Genomic DNA, 16460 nt, shown 5'->3' with positions numbered 1-16460 from the left:
ACCCCTCACTGTGTGGCCGAACACCAGCTCAGCCGGGCTGAATCCAAGAGACTCCTGGGTTACCTCCCTAGCAGCAAACAGAAGCAAAGGAATTCCATCATCCCAGTCTTTGTCGAACTCCGTACAATATGCCCGCAGCATTGTTTTGATAGTCTGGTGAAATCTCTCCAGCGCCCCCTGGGACTCTGGATGATAGGCAGAGGAAGGGCAATGCTGGATAGACAACTGCTGGAGGACCTGAGCAAAGAGACGGGACATGAAGTTAGACCCTTGATCTGATTGAATGACCTTTGGTAGACCAAAAGTCGAAAAAAACCTAACCAGAGCTTTGGATATAGCTGGGGCTGTGATCTTGCGTAAAGGAATGGCTTCAGGAAAACGGGTCGCTGCACACATAATAGTCAAAAGGTACTGGTTCCCTGTCTTAGTTCGAGGGAGGGGACCAACACAGTCAATGAGGATCCGCTCAAAAGGTTCCCCAACGGCAGGGATAGGCTGCAGAGGAGCCTGAGGGATCTTCTGGTTTGGTTTACCAACCACCTGACACACATGGCACGAGCGACAATATTGTGCCACATCTGACTTCAAACCAGGCCAACAAAAATGTCTCAGCACACGGTCATAAGTCTTCCTGACCCCCATGTGACCAGCAAGATCATGATCATGTGCTAGATGCAGTATATCAGGACGATACACGGCTGGAACAACAATCTGAAACACACTGCCCCAGTCATCCAGACTGGACAGGTTAGGTGGTGTCCACTTTCTCATGAGCACGTCATTGCTAACAAAGTATCCTTGAGACGTATCTACCATTTCATCCTCTAAAACCGCCTCTTCAAAGAGGGACGACAAGGAGACATCCTTGTTTTGCTCTAGTACCAACTGCTCATGAGACGGTATCACCTTACCAAAACCCTCATCAGGGCCACTTTTCAACTCAACAAAGAACGTGTCACTAAGTGTCATATCACCATCTAAGTTAACAACCTCATGGGTGTCACATTTGACCTTTGACATTGCGCGTGTTACCGCACACACAGGAAACACTCCTGGATGCTTCTGTGCGAGCTCATCAGGAACCTCAGAAACTACAGGGACGGGAATTACAACTGGAGTAGCCAGCACTTTGCCACCGGCCAAATCGTTCCCTAGAATGAAGGACACCCCCTTTATGGGAATGTGAGAACACACTCCTACGACAACATTGCCTGATACTAAGGGAGAGTTTAGCGAGACCTCATGCAAAGGAGTATTCACAAAGCCTCCTCCAAAGCCCTGAACAATGGCACCGGAATGCAATGAAGAATCTTCCGAAAATGGCAAAATCCCATCCAGAATGAGAGACTGGAAAGCTCCTGTATCTCTCCATATTGTAATAGCCCGCCTTGATCCTAATTCACCAACCAGTGAAACAAATCCATCCATCCTAAATGTTGAGGAGCCCTCTAGCTCCCTGTCTGCACCTTTGATACTTCGCACCCCACCCTCTAATGTCGGCATAGGTGTCCTGTCTATGATTTCTACCAGAGCCACCGTTTTTAAATTTTTCTGCTTAAGCACAGGGCATCCAGCAACGATATGACCAGGCTCCTTACAGTAAAAACAGATAACCCCCTCTGGGAATGCACTAGCAGAGCCACCTTGCCTAGGAGTCGAAGTAAACCGACCAGCAGACACGGGTGCCGGGAACCGGCTCCCCTGAGAAGGACGCCTACTACCCCTGGACTCCACACGGCCCTCCTCTACAAAGACAGATTTGTGTGTTAACACAAACTCATCAGCCAAGACAGCAGCGTCGGCTATCTTCGATACCTTATGCTCATTTAGATGTGTGGAAACGTTATCAGGAACACACCTCTTAAATTCCTCTAGGAGAACCAACTGTCTGAGCTGCTCCCTTGACTCTGCTTTTTGCGAGGTGCACCACCGGTCAAACAGGTTCTCCTTCTCTTTTCCAAATTCAACATAAGACTGCCCCTCCTGCCTACGATAACCTCTAAAACGCTGACGATAGGCCTCGGGGACCAACTCATAAGCCCTCAATATGGAAGCTTTAACAAGTTCATAATCAGCACTTTGTTCAAGGGACAGAGCAGTGTAGGCTTCTTGTGCCCTACCAACCAAAACACATTGTAGCAGCAGTGTCCAGGCGGTATCAGGCCACTTCAATGTGGTTGCCACCCGTTCAAAAAGGGGAAAATATCTTTCCACGTCTTTCTCAAAAAACGGAGGCACCATCCTAATATTCCTGCCTACATCAAAACCGGAACGTGACTCTGGATGCAGAGCACCCGCCTGTAAGGCAGCATGCTTATACTCAAGCTCCTTCTGCGCACGCTCGTGCTCCAGCAACATTTGTCTCTCCTTAAACTCACGCTCCTCTTTCCTCTCTCTCTCCTTAAGCTCACGCTCCTCTTTCCTCTCCTCACGCTCTCGCACTAGCTGCCTTTCTTTAAACTCCAACTCCCTAATCCTCCACTCACCCTCTACACCAGGTAATAGCGGAGACACGTCAGACAAAGGAGGCTCCTCCACCCTCTCCTCAAGCACCTGTTCCCTAATGAGCAAAACCCTCAAAGCACCCAAGGCAGATGGTTTCAAACGTTTCTCACTTGGAGTAAGCTCGACCTTGTAGTGCACAGCAAGCTCGAGCAGTTGTTCTTTGGAAAATTTGTCTAATAAGTCATGAGACGGGCGATCAACAAAGTCCCTGATGGAAGCCATTGTCACTGAACTAGACACCCCAAGCTACACACCCAACCTCACAGACACGAAGAACCACTAACGAACCACGAAGAACAACGAAGAACCACTGAAGAACCATGAATAATGCTAATTGCCAACAATAACAACCAGAAGGGAACGCGGTGGAAATGTGAGCTCTACGGAGCGCACCTTTCCAGGTTGCAAAAAAAAAAAAAAAAAACACACACCCACCCACCCTAAATAGACGTGTCATACACGCAGGGTGTTAGGTGCTACCAGGTATGCTCACCAAACATTTAAACAAACAAAATAAATCCAACAAAATATTCCAAACAGGTGCGCCTTCTAACCTGATGTGACCACATATGCTTCTACGTCTAAACTGCAGAAAACCCCGGCCTACCACATGTCTACCCTAAGAAACACTAAATCAAGCCCTACCACACTACCTGTGTTTCCTGGCCGCCCTAACCTACCTACCCTTAAACTAATGCCCTGTAGACCTAACTTTCTTCAACCACACCTGCTACCAGTCAAAGATCATATACAATCATTTCATTGACCGCCCCAGGAGTACGCGGTGCACCGGACGCTAACCAACAACCAGAAAATAATATCCATATCTACATGTGGTGCCTACTAAACTATATATTTTAACAGCATAAGTAGTCACATCAAATTACAAACAAATACGGCATACTCACCTGTTTGATGAAAATGGCTCAGCCCCCACGTTACACCATGTGTAACGAACACCACCCAAACCATAATATGATGACACCCCGTGCAACACAAAAAAAAATCACCAAACAAAGTTCTAGGGGTAAAAGATCCCGGACGAGCGCCCAATTGTTACGACCCTGGCTCATGGGTACGCAACCTGTGTAATCAACACCAAAACCCTGTGCTCTAACTCAAAAATGCTACTAAACCAAGGAACTACTAATATAACTATAAACTAATGTACTGGTAACCCAACGGACAAGGACTGTAAGGACCTGACAGCTCACTCTCTCTAGGCACAGTCCGTGCATGTGTGTTTCTGGGTCTGCCTTTGAAGCTCCCCAGCAGGTAACCAATCAGCACTAATTGGCTAATTGGCAGCCCTCACCTGCCTGCCCTGGTGACACAGGAGTGACCAGGCCTCTAGTACATAACACCTCTCTGTCCGTGCCTCTCTGTTTATGTCTCTCTGTTTATGCCTCTCTGTTTATGCTTCTCTGTCTGTGCCTCTCTGTTTATGCCTCTCTGTCTGTGCCTCTCTGTTTATGCCTCTCTGTTTATGCCTCTCTGTTTATGCCTCTCTGTCCGTGCCTCTCTGTTTATGCCTCTCTGTCTCTGCCTCTCTGTTTATGCCTCTCTGTCTGTGCCTCTCTGTCTGTGCCTCTCTGTCTGTGCCTCTCTGTTTATGCCTCTCTGTCTGTGCCTCTCTGTCCGTGCCTCTCTGTCCGTGCCTCTCTGTTTATGCCTCTCTGTTTATGCCTCTCTGTTTATGTCTCTCTGTCTGTGCCTCTCTGTCTGTGCCTCTCTGTTTATGCCTCTCTGTCCGTGCCTCTCTGTTTATGCCTCTCTGTCTGTGCCTCTCTGTCTGTGCCTCTCTGTCTGTGCCTCTCTGTTTATGCCTCTCTGTTTATGCCTCTGTTTAACCCTTTCCCTACCACACCACAGAAGGTTAACCCTTTCACTACCACACTACACACGGTTAACCCTTTCACTACCACACTACAGACGGTTAACCCTTTCACGACCACACTACAGGCGGTTAACCCTTTCACTACCACACTACATACGGTTAACCCTTTCACTGCCACACTACAGGCGGTTAACCATTTCACTACCACACTACAGACGGTTAACCCTTTCACTACCACACTACAGACGGTTAACCTTCGGTAGTGAAAGGGATAATAAGATATGTACATGTTTAAATGTTTTGTTCAGTGTAAACTAATGCAGTGTGTTGATGATGTAGATCTGGATGGACCACCAGAACATGTCTGAACACGTGCTCTGCATGGTGCTCTACCTGATGGAGCTCGGCTGGACAACCAGGTGGAGGACACGAAAGAGGACGAGGTGAGAAGTGGGATGAGGACGAGGTGAGACGAGGGTGATGTAAGATGAGGATGAGATAAGATGTGGGATTCGGTCAAATGAGGATTAGATAAGATGGTAAGATGTGGAAGCATGAAGTAGGTTATGGGATGTGGAATGAGGTAGGTTATGGGATGAGGTAAGATGAGGGATGAGGTAAGATGAGGATGAGGTGGGATGTGGTAAGATGTTGGATGAGGTAAGATGAGGATGAGGTGGGATGTGCGTAATCTAGAATGGAAACGGGGTGGCTGTCCCCTAAAGACTAACCTGGGAAGCTCCTGACTAGCTTTAACCTGTTAACCGTTTCTGCGCCGAAAATGAGTTAACTCGTTATTGGCCGCCATGCGTTGAGCACCAGAAACGAGTTAACTCGTTTTTGGGATCGTTATTTTGTTTATTCGCTATATCTATTCATAATTAATAGCTGCAGCCTCTGGTATCCCCTTCAGAGCCTGTCTGAGCTGGCAGACGGTCAACACCGCCCTCTACTGCCAGGCGGAGCTATTGCATCTCATTGAAAATGAGCCGATCTGAGCCGGGCGGGCGGGGTTTACATACTCAGGCGAGCCAGTTCTATACAACGATGGCATCGAACAGTAACTCCGCCCGCCCGTCATTGTGAAACGGTTGGTAGTGTGGTACAGACCTCCACGAGCATTATTTGGAATTGCGATCAGATATTTGGATTATCTCTTTTGCATTACATCAGATACAAGGTAAGAACATTATATATAAATTTGATTGTTGATCTCACATTTATTTCTGCCGCGATCACAGCTATCTGTGGACCGTGTATGGCTGTTTACCGTTGGCTGCGTTGGGGGGGGGGGGGGGGGGGGGGGGGGCGCCCCGCTACAACGGTAATTTCATGTGTGGACGAGGAGACATAATAATGATAATGTAGCGTTGATTTCAGGATGATTAGATAATCAGAAAAATTACAACGTGATGACTGGATTACAGTAAAATGCCTTTTTTTCCTGAATTACTGAAAACACCCAAACCATACTCTATTCAAAACGGTATAAAATGGAAATGTACGGATGAAAAAACATCTGTCTCAGGCATGTTGACTAGAAGCAACTCACTGAGACTCGACGGCGTTATTAGACCCATAGAAGCATAGATATAATATAAGATATATTTTAAGCACTCGCAAATGTCACAGTCCTAAAACTATATCCATTGAATAAAGACCTGGCGATGAATGGGGTATCATTCATGCTGCTGGCGGTCAATGTGTTAAGCTGTAGCCCTATTTTAAAATGTTTTGCCTAAAGGTACATGCCTAAGTAAATGGAAGATTGCTCCACTTCTACAAGGTCAATTTGCATTTTCTTGGTATATAGGAACATTGGGAGCAGTGTGTGTCTCCCTCCCCCGCCTCACGGTGTGTGTGTGTGTGTGTGTGTGTGTGTGTGTGTGTGTCCCCCCCAGGGGCCCTGCATCGAGGAGCACTGCCACGACAGCTGGTTCCTCTCTCTCTCTCTCTCCTCTCACAGTGTATGTCTCTCGCCCCCCAGGGGCCCTGCATCGAGGAGCACTGCCACGACAGCTGGTTCCTCTCTCTCTCTCTCTCCTCTCAGTGTATGTCTCTCGCCCCCCAGAGCCCTGCATCGAGGAGCACTGCCACTACAGCTGGTTTCTCTCTCTCTCTCTCTCTCTCTCTCTCTCTCTCTCTCTCTCTCTCTCTCTCTCTCTCTCTCTCTCTCTCTCTCTCTCTCTCTCTCTCTCTCTCTCTCTCTCTCTCTCTCTCTCTCTCTCCCCCCCCCCCCCCCCCCCCCCCCCCTCACAGTGTATGTCTCTCGCCCCCCAGGAGCCCTGCATCGAGGAGCACTGCCACGACAGCTGGTTCCCGGGCACCAACCTGCTGTCCAACCTGCACCACGTCATCAACTTCGTCAGGGTGCGCGTGCCCGAGACCACGGCCCCCCCGAGGTGAAGAGGGAGCCCCGCCCAGCACCAGCTCGGAAAACTCCTTCGGCCAGGTCAGAGGTCACCCCCCCACCCCGCGCGGGAGGCTGCGTTGCATGACTTTTAGCTAGTTCTCGAGTTCCAACGCCGTTTATTTTTCTTTTCCTCATTATTATTATCCATCATTATTGTTACAAAGGGTCAGATTAAACTGAATATATATATATTTTTGTTTGATATCCTTTGTATAATATTTGTATATCGTTTGATATCCCTTGTATATTATTTGTATATACACGGAATATCCCTTTACCTGGGTACAAACCAGAGTAATATTCGCTCTCCTATTGGACAGCGACCCCTAGGCGCCAACGGCCAAGCCCCCAACGGCAAGTTCAAAGGCAACTCCGGGCATGTCTCAACATGTCCAGAGTCTGCGCAGTAATACGAGACAGAACTGAGGTTGGCACTAGATAATTCACCTTACGTATAAATACGGCGCAGGTGGAAACAGCAGCACTTAGCTTGTTCAGTTCAAACCTTGATGCCTTCACCACGAGACAACGTGCAGTGAAGTGAGCCACTTTGCCTCTAAATAGAGCCTTGAGAACCGCGTGCGAATAGATTGCTAAAGTGTCAGAGTTTAACGCAGTAACGTCGAGTTCGACTTATTCTAATGTGAAGTAATAGTCTATTATTTATAGTGTATCATGCGGCTACAGTTCTTCAGTGACCAGCATTACCACCGGTTCGTCGTGATATAGCTAGTGCACTTATCCAGGCTGGGCGGCCTAAACTCGTGCCCCACCCGAGGAGTCCTAGACGAGAACCGTTGGATATGTACACCGGAGAACCTACACCGGCGACTGCAGAACCATTTCTGGTTGGATATATTGCTTTGGGACCGTGACCGCTGGAGCAGAGAACCGTCGATCCCACTGTCGTTTGGGATCTACCCCCCGTGAGGATCATCACTCGAGCCCGCCTCTAGGAAGAGGCTGGCTAGCTGTCTTCCATGCTGTCGAGCATACTGGATTATAGCTGTTGCTTTGTCTGCTGCTCAAGGGCATGCACTGGCTCCTGTATCTGGAGCCTCGTTATTCCTCGTTGACCCAGACTTTGTACCCGAACATTCCTCTACCCCTGCCGGCCTTACACCCGGAGGGAACCCCCCAGTGTCTCCAGCTGGTACTAGTGTGCCCTATGTAATTGCTATACCACAGGTGGCATCAGTTTAGACCCATCCTAGTATTCATACTATTCTATTGACTTACGCTCTTGACTGACTTTACGTGTGTTCTTCGCCATACAAGTGCGAGCCTATTCTCAATCTGTAACCTAACGTTGCTTAATAATAATAAATACCCTCCAAATAGAACTTTATGTGTCAATGCCGTATTCTTGTGTGGGTGTTCACCATATATATTCATGTACTGTATGGCCAGTAATTAAAGTACATAACTAGTAGTGGTTTAATATATCATACTCTTTAATACAGTCAGGGAATTGTACCCCTCAGTTACAATTATCATTTATTTTTCTTCTGGAAGAGACTATACTTATCCAGTCGTGCCTGCGGGATTGATGATACTTGTTTCTTTTTAAAGGAACGGGCCCCGGCGTTATGGGGGATTGCGCTTCTCACAGTCTTTCTCCAGAGTCAGACGAGAAGATGTGCGTTCAGGAGGAGAAAGCTAATCCGGCTGCGAGCTAGCCTAGCTTAGTTTAGCACAAATGAACGGAAGCGGATATGGATCAGCTAGCTTAGTTTAGCACAAATGAATGGAAGCGGATACGGATCGGCTAGCCTGGCTTAGCACAAATTAATGGAAGCGGATACGAAGTTTTGAGCTAGGCTAGCTGATCCGGATCCGCTTCTATTTATTTGTGCTGCTAAGCTAGGCTAGCTGATCCGTATCCGCTGCTATTAATTTGTGCTGCTAAGCTAGGCTAGCTGATCCGTATCCGCTTCTATTTATTTGTGCTGCTAAGCTAGGCTAGCTGATCCGTATTTGCTTCTATTTATTTGTGCTAAGCTAGGCTAGCTCGCAGCCGGATAGCTTTGTACTGAACGCACAGAGAGGAACTTGGTCTCTCTCTTCTCGTCTGACTCTGGAGAAGAGCGCAAGTGCGTTTCCCATAAAGTTGTCGTGTTCCTTTTAACATCGGGGTATCTGCGGGGGATTAAAAGTCTTAGAAATTCTCAATTTAAGCCTTAAAGGTATTTTAAGTCTTTAATTTCTTTTGCACACATTCTCGGGAGATAAAATAACCTTAAATATAGTAAATGTTTTTGTGCAGGGCTCGGTGCTTCTGATGAGAGCTTGTATGGAATGCACACAAATTTTAAAGTGCAGCCGCCCAAGTGCAGTTGAGGGCCTTTTTCTTTTTTGCTAGTATGGTCGTGAAATTGGTGTTAAATTTTGCTGTAAGTGATATTAAAAAGGTCTTAAATGTAACTTGTTGAAACCCGCAGATACCCCGTGACAACATTTCATTTAGTTTGCCTTTCGCCTCCATCTGTCATATTTTCATTATCTTCACTTGCTCCACAGAACTCCTCTAGGCGTCTCTCAGGGAACTGGAGAGAGGTAGCCGCTTGCATCCGCTTTTCTTCTTTACGTCTCGTTTTTCTGTCAATTAATAATCTGAAGGCCTTTTGTTTTATCGTGAGCGACTCCAGTCGTGTGTTCTGTGTCTCGGTCGTGAAGCGCCTTCTCTCCAGGTGTGAGGAGCTGTGTGTGCGCGTGTGCTATTTCTCATTGTTTGTTCTACACCGTGCCTTGTGATTTGGAGACTCATCTCTGCGCATCTCGCTGCCGTGTGTGTGTGTGTGTGTGTGAGCGGCTGCCGTGTGTGTGTGTGTGTGTGTGGCTGACATGTGTGTGTGTGTGCGTGTGGCTGACGTGCGTGTGTGTGTGGCTGACGTGTGTGTGTGTGAGAGCGGCTGCTGTGTGTGTGTGTGGCTGACGTGTGTGTGTGAGCGGCTGCCGTGTGTGTGTGTGGCTGACCCGTGTGTGTGTGTGTGTGGCTGACGTGTGTGTGTGTGGCTGACGTGTGTGTGGCTGATGTGTGTGTGTGTGTGTGTGTGAGCGGCTGATGTGTGTGTGTGTGGCTGACCCGTGTGTGTGTGTGTGTGGCTGACGTGTGTGTGTGTGGCTGACGTGTGTGTGTGTGTGTGTGTGAGCGGCTGATGTGTGTGTGTGGCTGACGTGTGTGTGTGTGGCTGACGTGTGTGTGTGTGGCTGACGTGTGTGTGGCTGATGTGTGTGTGTGAGAGCGGCTGCTGTGTGTGTGTGTGGCTGACGTGTGTGTGTGAGCGGCTGCCGTGTGTGTGTGTGGCTGACGTGTGTGTGGCTGATGTGTGTGTGTGTGTGTGTGAGCGGCTGCCGTGTGTGTGTGTGGCTGACGTGTGTGTGGCTGATGTGTGTGTGTGTGGCTGACGTGTGTGTGGCTGATGTGTGTGTGTGTGTGTGTGAGCGGCTGCTGTGTGTGAGCGGCTGCTGTGTGTGAGCGGCTGATGTGTGTGTGTGGCTGACGTGTGTGTGTGTGGCTGACGTGTGTGTGGCTGACGTGTGTGTGTGTGGCTGACGTGTGTGTGGCTGACGTGTGTGTGGCTGACGTGTGTGTGGCTGACGTGTGTGTGGCTGACGTGTGTGTGGCTGACGTGTGTGTGGCTGACGTGTGTGTGGCTGACGTGTGTGTGTGTGGCTGACGTGTGTGTGGCTGACGTGTGTGTGGCTGACGTGTGTGTGTGGCTGACGTGTGTGTGTGGCTGACGTGTGTGTGTGTGAGCGGCTGCTTTGATAGCCCCCCCCCTCTCCCCCCTCCCGCCCACTGAAACTAATTAGGTGTGCGTGTGAAGTGGGTTTGGGTAAATGCTTTTTAACTGCCTGTCGGCGTGATTGATGCCTGCTCCGCGCCGCGGCCGTATGATGTATGTTTATTTAACGGGCGCCCGGGTCGTTTTTTTGTCGGGGTCGGGTCACGGCAATCCTTCAAGACGCTTCATATGTTTTTTTTTTTTTTTTTTGTCAGGGCGATTTGTACCCCCCCCCCCCCCCCCGCGGCCTGAAGAAGGGCTCTCGAAACATCCGCTGAAACGCTGTAATGGACGCTCGTACGTGCGCTGGCGTGCGCCCGTCTCCGCTATGCTAATGTCAGACCCCTGCGATCCATCAGAATCCCTCGCGCTGTGCCAGTGATGTATTAATTTGTGGAGAATAGATGGTGTTATTGCTCCATTATAGATAGAAAGTCCAGGTGTGTGTTGGAATCGGAAGTAACGTTGGTTTTGAACTCTCTGCGTGCCGTGTGTGCGTTTGTGTGTCCCGGTGCGTTTACCTACATTCGGACGTACGCGTTAGGGATGGGCATCCATTTTAGGATATTAAAATAGTTGTTCAATGGGGCGGCTAGGTGGTGTAGTAGGCAAGGCGCTCGCCACCAACGCAGGAGACGCTGGGTTCGAGCCCAGCTCTCGGCGTTGCTACCAGCTTGGCTGGTCGTTCATACTAACACAATTGGCAGTATTAGAGGGTGGGAAAGCTGGTGGGTGGGTCCGGGTCGTTGTAAACAGCGACTCCTACAGTTCCGTCGGGGCGCCTGCTCAGCGCGGATAGGATCTAAGGGGGGTAGTGTGATCCTTCCACACGTTACACCCTCTCAGTGAGAGTCCGCGCTGCCAGGTGAAAAGAAGCGGTTGATTGGCTAGACGTGTGTCGGAGGAAGCATGCTATAGCCTCCACTCTCCCAGACCGACTGTGGGGGGTAAGTGCGCAGCGACCAGGAAGGGGATTGGGAATTGGCATAACGACTAACATTGGGATGGGAGAAAAACGGAGAAAAACGGAGAAAAACGGAGGGGGGAAAAGATTAAAAAAAAAAGAAGAAAATAGCTAATAGTTTATGGGAATATCGGATTGTCTCAAACTACATTTCCCCTAATATATCCCCCGTGTGTCGTCTCCAGAACCTGCGCGAGGCGCAGGTGTTCAGCCTGGTGGCGGAGCGGCGGAGGAAGTTCCAGGAGATCATCAACCGCAGCACCACGGAGGCGGAGGCGGCGCAGGTGGTGCGGCCCAAGAGCTCGTCCACGCGCTGGGTGCCGCCGGGCACGCCGCCGCAGCTGGTCACGGAGATCCTGGAGGTGCGCGAGAGCATGCTGTCGCTGCTCGTCAAGCTGCACCAGAAGCTGTCGGCCTCCAAGCAGAACTCGCTGCCGCCCGCCTGGCTGGAGGACACGCAGCGGGCCGAGGCGGCGGGCCGCCACGTGCACGGCGACGGCGTCACCGCCATCGAGCGCATCCTCGTCAAGGCGGCGGCGCGCAGCCGCCAGAGCAAGCGCAGCATCCAGGAGATCTGCGGCAAGGTGTCGCCCCCGGTGGCACCCAAGAAGAACAGCCCCAGCGACAAGAAGACCATGGATAAGGAGGAGAGGTACGAGCGAGAGGCCTGACTGGTAGAACACAGCACCACCTGGTGGTCACAGCGAGAGGCCTGGTCGTGTAGAACACAGCACCACCTGGTGGTCACAGCGAGAGGCCTGGTCGTGTAGAACACAGCACCACCTGGTGGTCACAGCGAGAGGCCTGACTAGTAGAACACAGCACCACCTGGTGGTCACAGCGCTGGGCCTGACTGCTGTAACGCAGCACTGCCTGCTCATTAGGGCTGGGGGGCGATTCTTGCTCAAATGTGAATCACGATTTTTCTCTAAGATTTGAGATCACAATTCTCACACGATTCTTATTTTTTCAATAAAATCATTTATTGCACTCTTTCAACAGACAACATAACATATCAAAGTGATTGACTAAAACTTAAACATAATATATATGAAAGTGCTTGACTTAAACTTAAAAGTGTCTTGTAACATACAAAATAACTCTAGTCAGAATCGTCATAATTTAAAAAAGTTAGGTAAAAAAATATATATCAAAAATTAACATTTTTTAAATCAAATAAATCGTCATAATTTAGAAATTGAGATTGCATAGGTCTATGAATCGAGATCGCGATTTTATTTCGATTAATCGTCCAGCCATGTGACATCTGCGCCAATTGTGTGACGCCTCTTTCGTTCACCGGTTAAGCTTAGGCGCTCTTTTGAAGTTGGTTAAGGTTAGAGTTTGTCTTAGAGCAGGGCGATAGAACACCAGCCCTGATTCCAAACTCTAACCTTAACCAACTTCGAAAGAGTCGCCTAAGCTTAACCAGTGATAAACTAGGCGTTAGGTAGTTTGCAGGCTGTTCGAGGTGGAAATAGGCGCAGAAACAGGCGTCACGCGATTGGCACACATGTCACATGACCAGAAACGTCAGTGGCCAATCAGATCGCAGAACGCGAACGCGGAACTGGAAATCTGTTGGTAAAAGTAATGACGCAGCCAGGTCTAACGCTGTGACCACCAGGTGGTGCTGTGTTCTACTAGCCAGGTCTAACGCTGTGACCACCAGGTGGTGCTGTGTTCTACTAGCCAGGTCTAACGCTGTGACCACCAGGTGGTGCTGTGTTCTACTAGCCAGGTCTAACGCTGTGACCACCAGGTGGTGCTGTGTTCTACTAGCCAGGTCTAACGCTGTGACCAGTAGGTGGTGCTGTGTTCTACTAGCCAGGTCTAACGCTGTGACCAGTAGGTGGTGCTGTGTTCTACTAGCCAGGTCTAACGCTGTGACCACCAGGTGGTGCTGTGTTCTACTAGCCAGGTCTAACGCTGTGACCAGTAGGTGGTGCTGTGTTCTACTAGCCAGGTCTAACGCTGTGACCAGTAGGGCTGGGCGATTAATCGAAATAAAATCTCGATTAACAAAATGTGTGTCCGGAATAAATGGGTCATTATTATCCAGTAGTAATTCTTAACCCTATTTTCAAATTGAGAAATCGTTAACTTTTTTTGAATTTATTCAACAGGCTGGCTTTTTTTTTTAAAGGGTTTCTGGGTCATGAAATGTACTCTCTGCGGGTAAAGAACCGGGCAGACATTTTAATTCAGTATCAGTTCTCAATTCTCATCATGCCACAACAACAACAACGTGTCCTATTATTGCAGAGTAGTAGATAACGGTAACGGTATTATAATGTTACCATATTTCAGGTTGTTGTAAAATAAAAAAAAAAACGGTTAAAGAAACGCCTAAATCCCATTATTATTCCATAACACGCTTTCCCCCCCAAATCTCCTACCTGCTCTCCTACTATAATACACTCCCATATTTGGGGGAAGAAAAAAGAAAGAAAAAAAACGAAATTGAATCCAGTGTGATTCGGCTGCCCCCCTCTAACGATGATGGAACAGGCCAGGAACACTCAATAACAGCCTTATTTCTGGCTCCGGCTCGACCCGCAGAGTCGAAGACGAAAAAAGGTGTAACGTCTCTGCTCTCTCCGCCGCGTGCAACTGTGCGTGTCGCGCGGCTGGAAAAAGGAAAAAGCCAAAGAGTAGCGGGTTAGGGGGGGATGCCGAGACCATCTCTCAGGCTGCTCGTCTGCCGCCCCTGAAGCTGTCGAGGGGGAACCGCTGAGCTGTGGCGCCCTGTCAGCGCTTGTTTATGTCTCCTTATTAGGGTCTCAATTTACAGTCATCCCGGCACCCGGCAGGCAGCGCAGGGGGGCCGGCCCCTGCCACATTAGTCTAATAATCACCCTCCTCCGCCCGCTCTCACACGCGCACACACACACACTCACACTCCCGCTCTCACACACACACGCCTAACCTTGGAGACACCGGACACTCGCGCTGCACCTTATAGATGGATTTTATCACGCACACGTCGGGGAATAGGGGACGACATTCGGGGACGACATTCGCGGGCGACAGTGGCTCAGGAGGTAGAGCGGGTTGTCCGGTAATCGGAAAAGGTTCCTGTGGGGTGGCCGTCTCACAGCACGAAGGTCCTGGGTTCGAACCCCGGCGTTCACGTGGGTTTCCTCCCACCCCAGTTAAGACTGCCGAAACCCGTCCAATCTTTCGCCGTTGACTAGAGACTCACTTCTTCAACCATTATCTAAAAAAAAAAAAAAAAAAATACCTAACCCTAACTAACCTTACTGTCATGCACTTGTCCTAATAAACTAACCTACACTGTAGCACTCAACACTTTGATGAACATTGTTACTCAGCTGATAGAAGTTGTGCCCTTCCTGATGACTTGTCGTACAGAACTTGTAAGGTGCTTTGGATAAAAGCGTTCAGCTAAATGACTAAATGTAAATGTAAACACCATGAAGACATGCATGTTAGGCAGCGACTACGGATGGAAACTAGATCATTAGCTAAATTCTGGCACATGTACATTGATGTGGAAACTGAACGTGTCGATTGATGTGCACTGTCCCCGGATAATAAATAAATAAATATATAAACTTAAACTTAATCCCGGCTTCTCCCGGACAGCGTGCCGACGTGTCCTTGAGCGAGACACTTAACCACCCTAACTGCTCCCGATGAGCAGGTCTGCACCTCGCACGGTCGCCGTCGGTGTGTGAATGTGTGAGTTAACGGGTGAATATGAGGCATGAGTTGTAAAGCGCTTTGGATAAAAGCTGTTTATATAAATACAGTCCATTTATGGAAGACCAAATGTGCGAAGGAAACACGAGCCGCTCGTTCCCTGGAGGTTGTAAGGCAGCGGTGGAGAGGGAGGGAGGGAGGGGGTGTGGCCATGAGGGGCGTGGCCAGGAGGATGGGGCGTGGCCAGGAGGAGGGTGTTAGTACCTTTTTTTTTTAATTACGGAGAGAGTCTCTTCCTTCAGGGTTCACCGACCGTCATCACATTATTTGATGAAATGGGTTAAAACTAATTTTGAGGCTGTGGCTGGAAGCTAAATCATTTCAAATGTGTTGTTTTACTGATCTTTAGGCGCGACAGTGGCTCAGTAGGTAGGTAGAGCAGTTGTCTGGTAATCCGGAGGTTCCCGGTTCGACTCCCGCTCCTCCCCGGGCAGCGTGTCGACTCTGTCGAAGTGTTCTTGAGCGAGACACTTCACGCCTAACTGCTCCCGATGAGCTCCGCCGTCGGTGTGTGAATGTGTGAGTGAACGTGTGAATGTGAGACACAAATTGTAAAAGCGCTTTGGATAAAAGAGATGTATAAATGCACCATCTACCATCTATTGTATACAAATATTTAGTATCGTCTTTGAACTTAAGGCAGTCGAGTAACAAATTGTATCTTGATACAGATCAATCCCCTCCTCTTTTCATTCTCTTTCCCTTCCTTCCCTCCTTCCTTCCCTCCAGGCGCCAGAGGGCCAGAGAGCGCCAGCAGAAGCTGCTTGCTGAGTTCGCCTCCAGGCAGAAGAGCTTCATGGAGACGGCCATGGATGTTGGTAAGAGGAGACTTTAGTCATAGCAGTCCTTCCCCAACGTTTTCCCAATGTTTCCATGAGAATTGTTGTCCGGCTGGTAAACGCCGGCGATGCGACGGCACAGGGTTTGCGGAGCCAGGTGTACTCTCTCTCCGTCCACAGCCGTGAAAGACCTTGCAAATTAACTCAAAGGCACATTAAGGGTTATTCATTTTCCCGGACGCCTTGACACAATTGTCCTTATACCCCGGAGGAAAGAACGCCGTCGGCTGAAATAGCCGTCACGGCGGCCTCACCATGGTTTTACCAATTCTGTTTGCAGAAAGAGAGAGGAGAGCATTCCTGTGGGGGGCGGTTGCTGGCTAGGGGCACCCAGGATCAAAGCGCTAATAGTGGGCTGGACTCCGGGGGCTCACCCTGACATGGCCTG

At 49.3% G+C, this 16460-nt stretch overlaps 1 protein-coding gene across 1 annotated transcript in view; it reads left to right on the top strand.

The window, feature by feature from the left end:
• ubr3 (ubiquitin protein ligase E3 component n-recognin 3) overlaps positions 1–16460 on the top strand; it is a 242571-nt gene that overhangs the window by 71325 nt on the left and 154786 nt on the right. The window contains 8 exon segments of the mRNA XM_084314353.1: positions 4682–4748; positions 4751–4785; positions 6623–6736; positions 6739–6757; positions 6760–6794; positions 9276–9311; positions 11693–12159; positions 15963–16051. Of these exon segments, the coding sequence (XP_084170479.1) occupies positions 4682–4748; positions 4751–4785; positions 6623–6736; positions 6739–6757; positions 6760–6794; positions 9276–9311; positions 11693–12159; positions 15963–16051 (862 nt within the window).

The sequence above is a fragment of the Notolepis coatsorum genome (genome assembly GCF_963971535.1).
Source record: "Notolepis coatsorum genome assembly, chromosome: 5".
Taxonomy (NCBI): Eukaryota; Metazoa; Chordata; class Actinopteri; order Aulopiformes; family Paralepididae; genus Notolepis; species Notolepis coatsorum.
The sequence above is the reverse complement of the archived record's forward strand: the minus strand, read 5'-3'. Positions and strand labels throughout refer to the sequence as shown.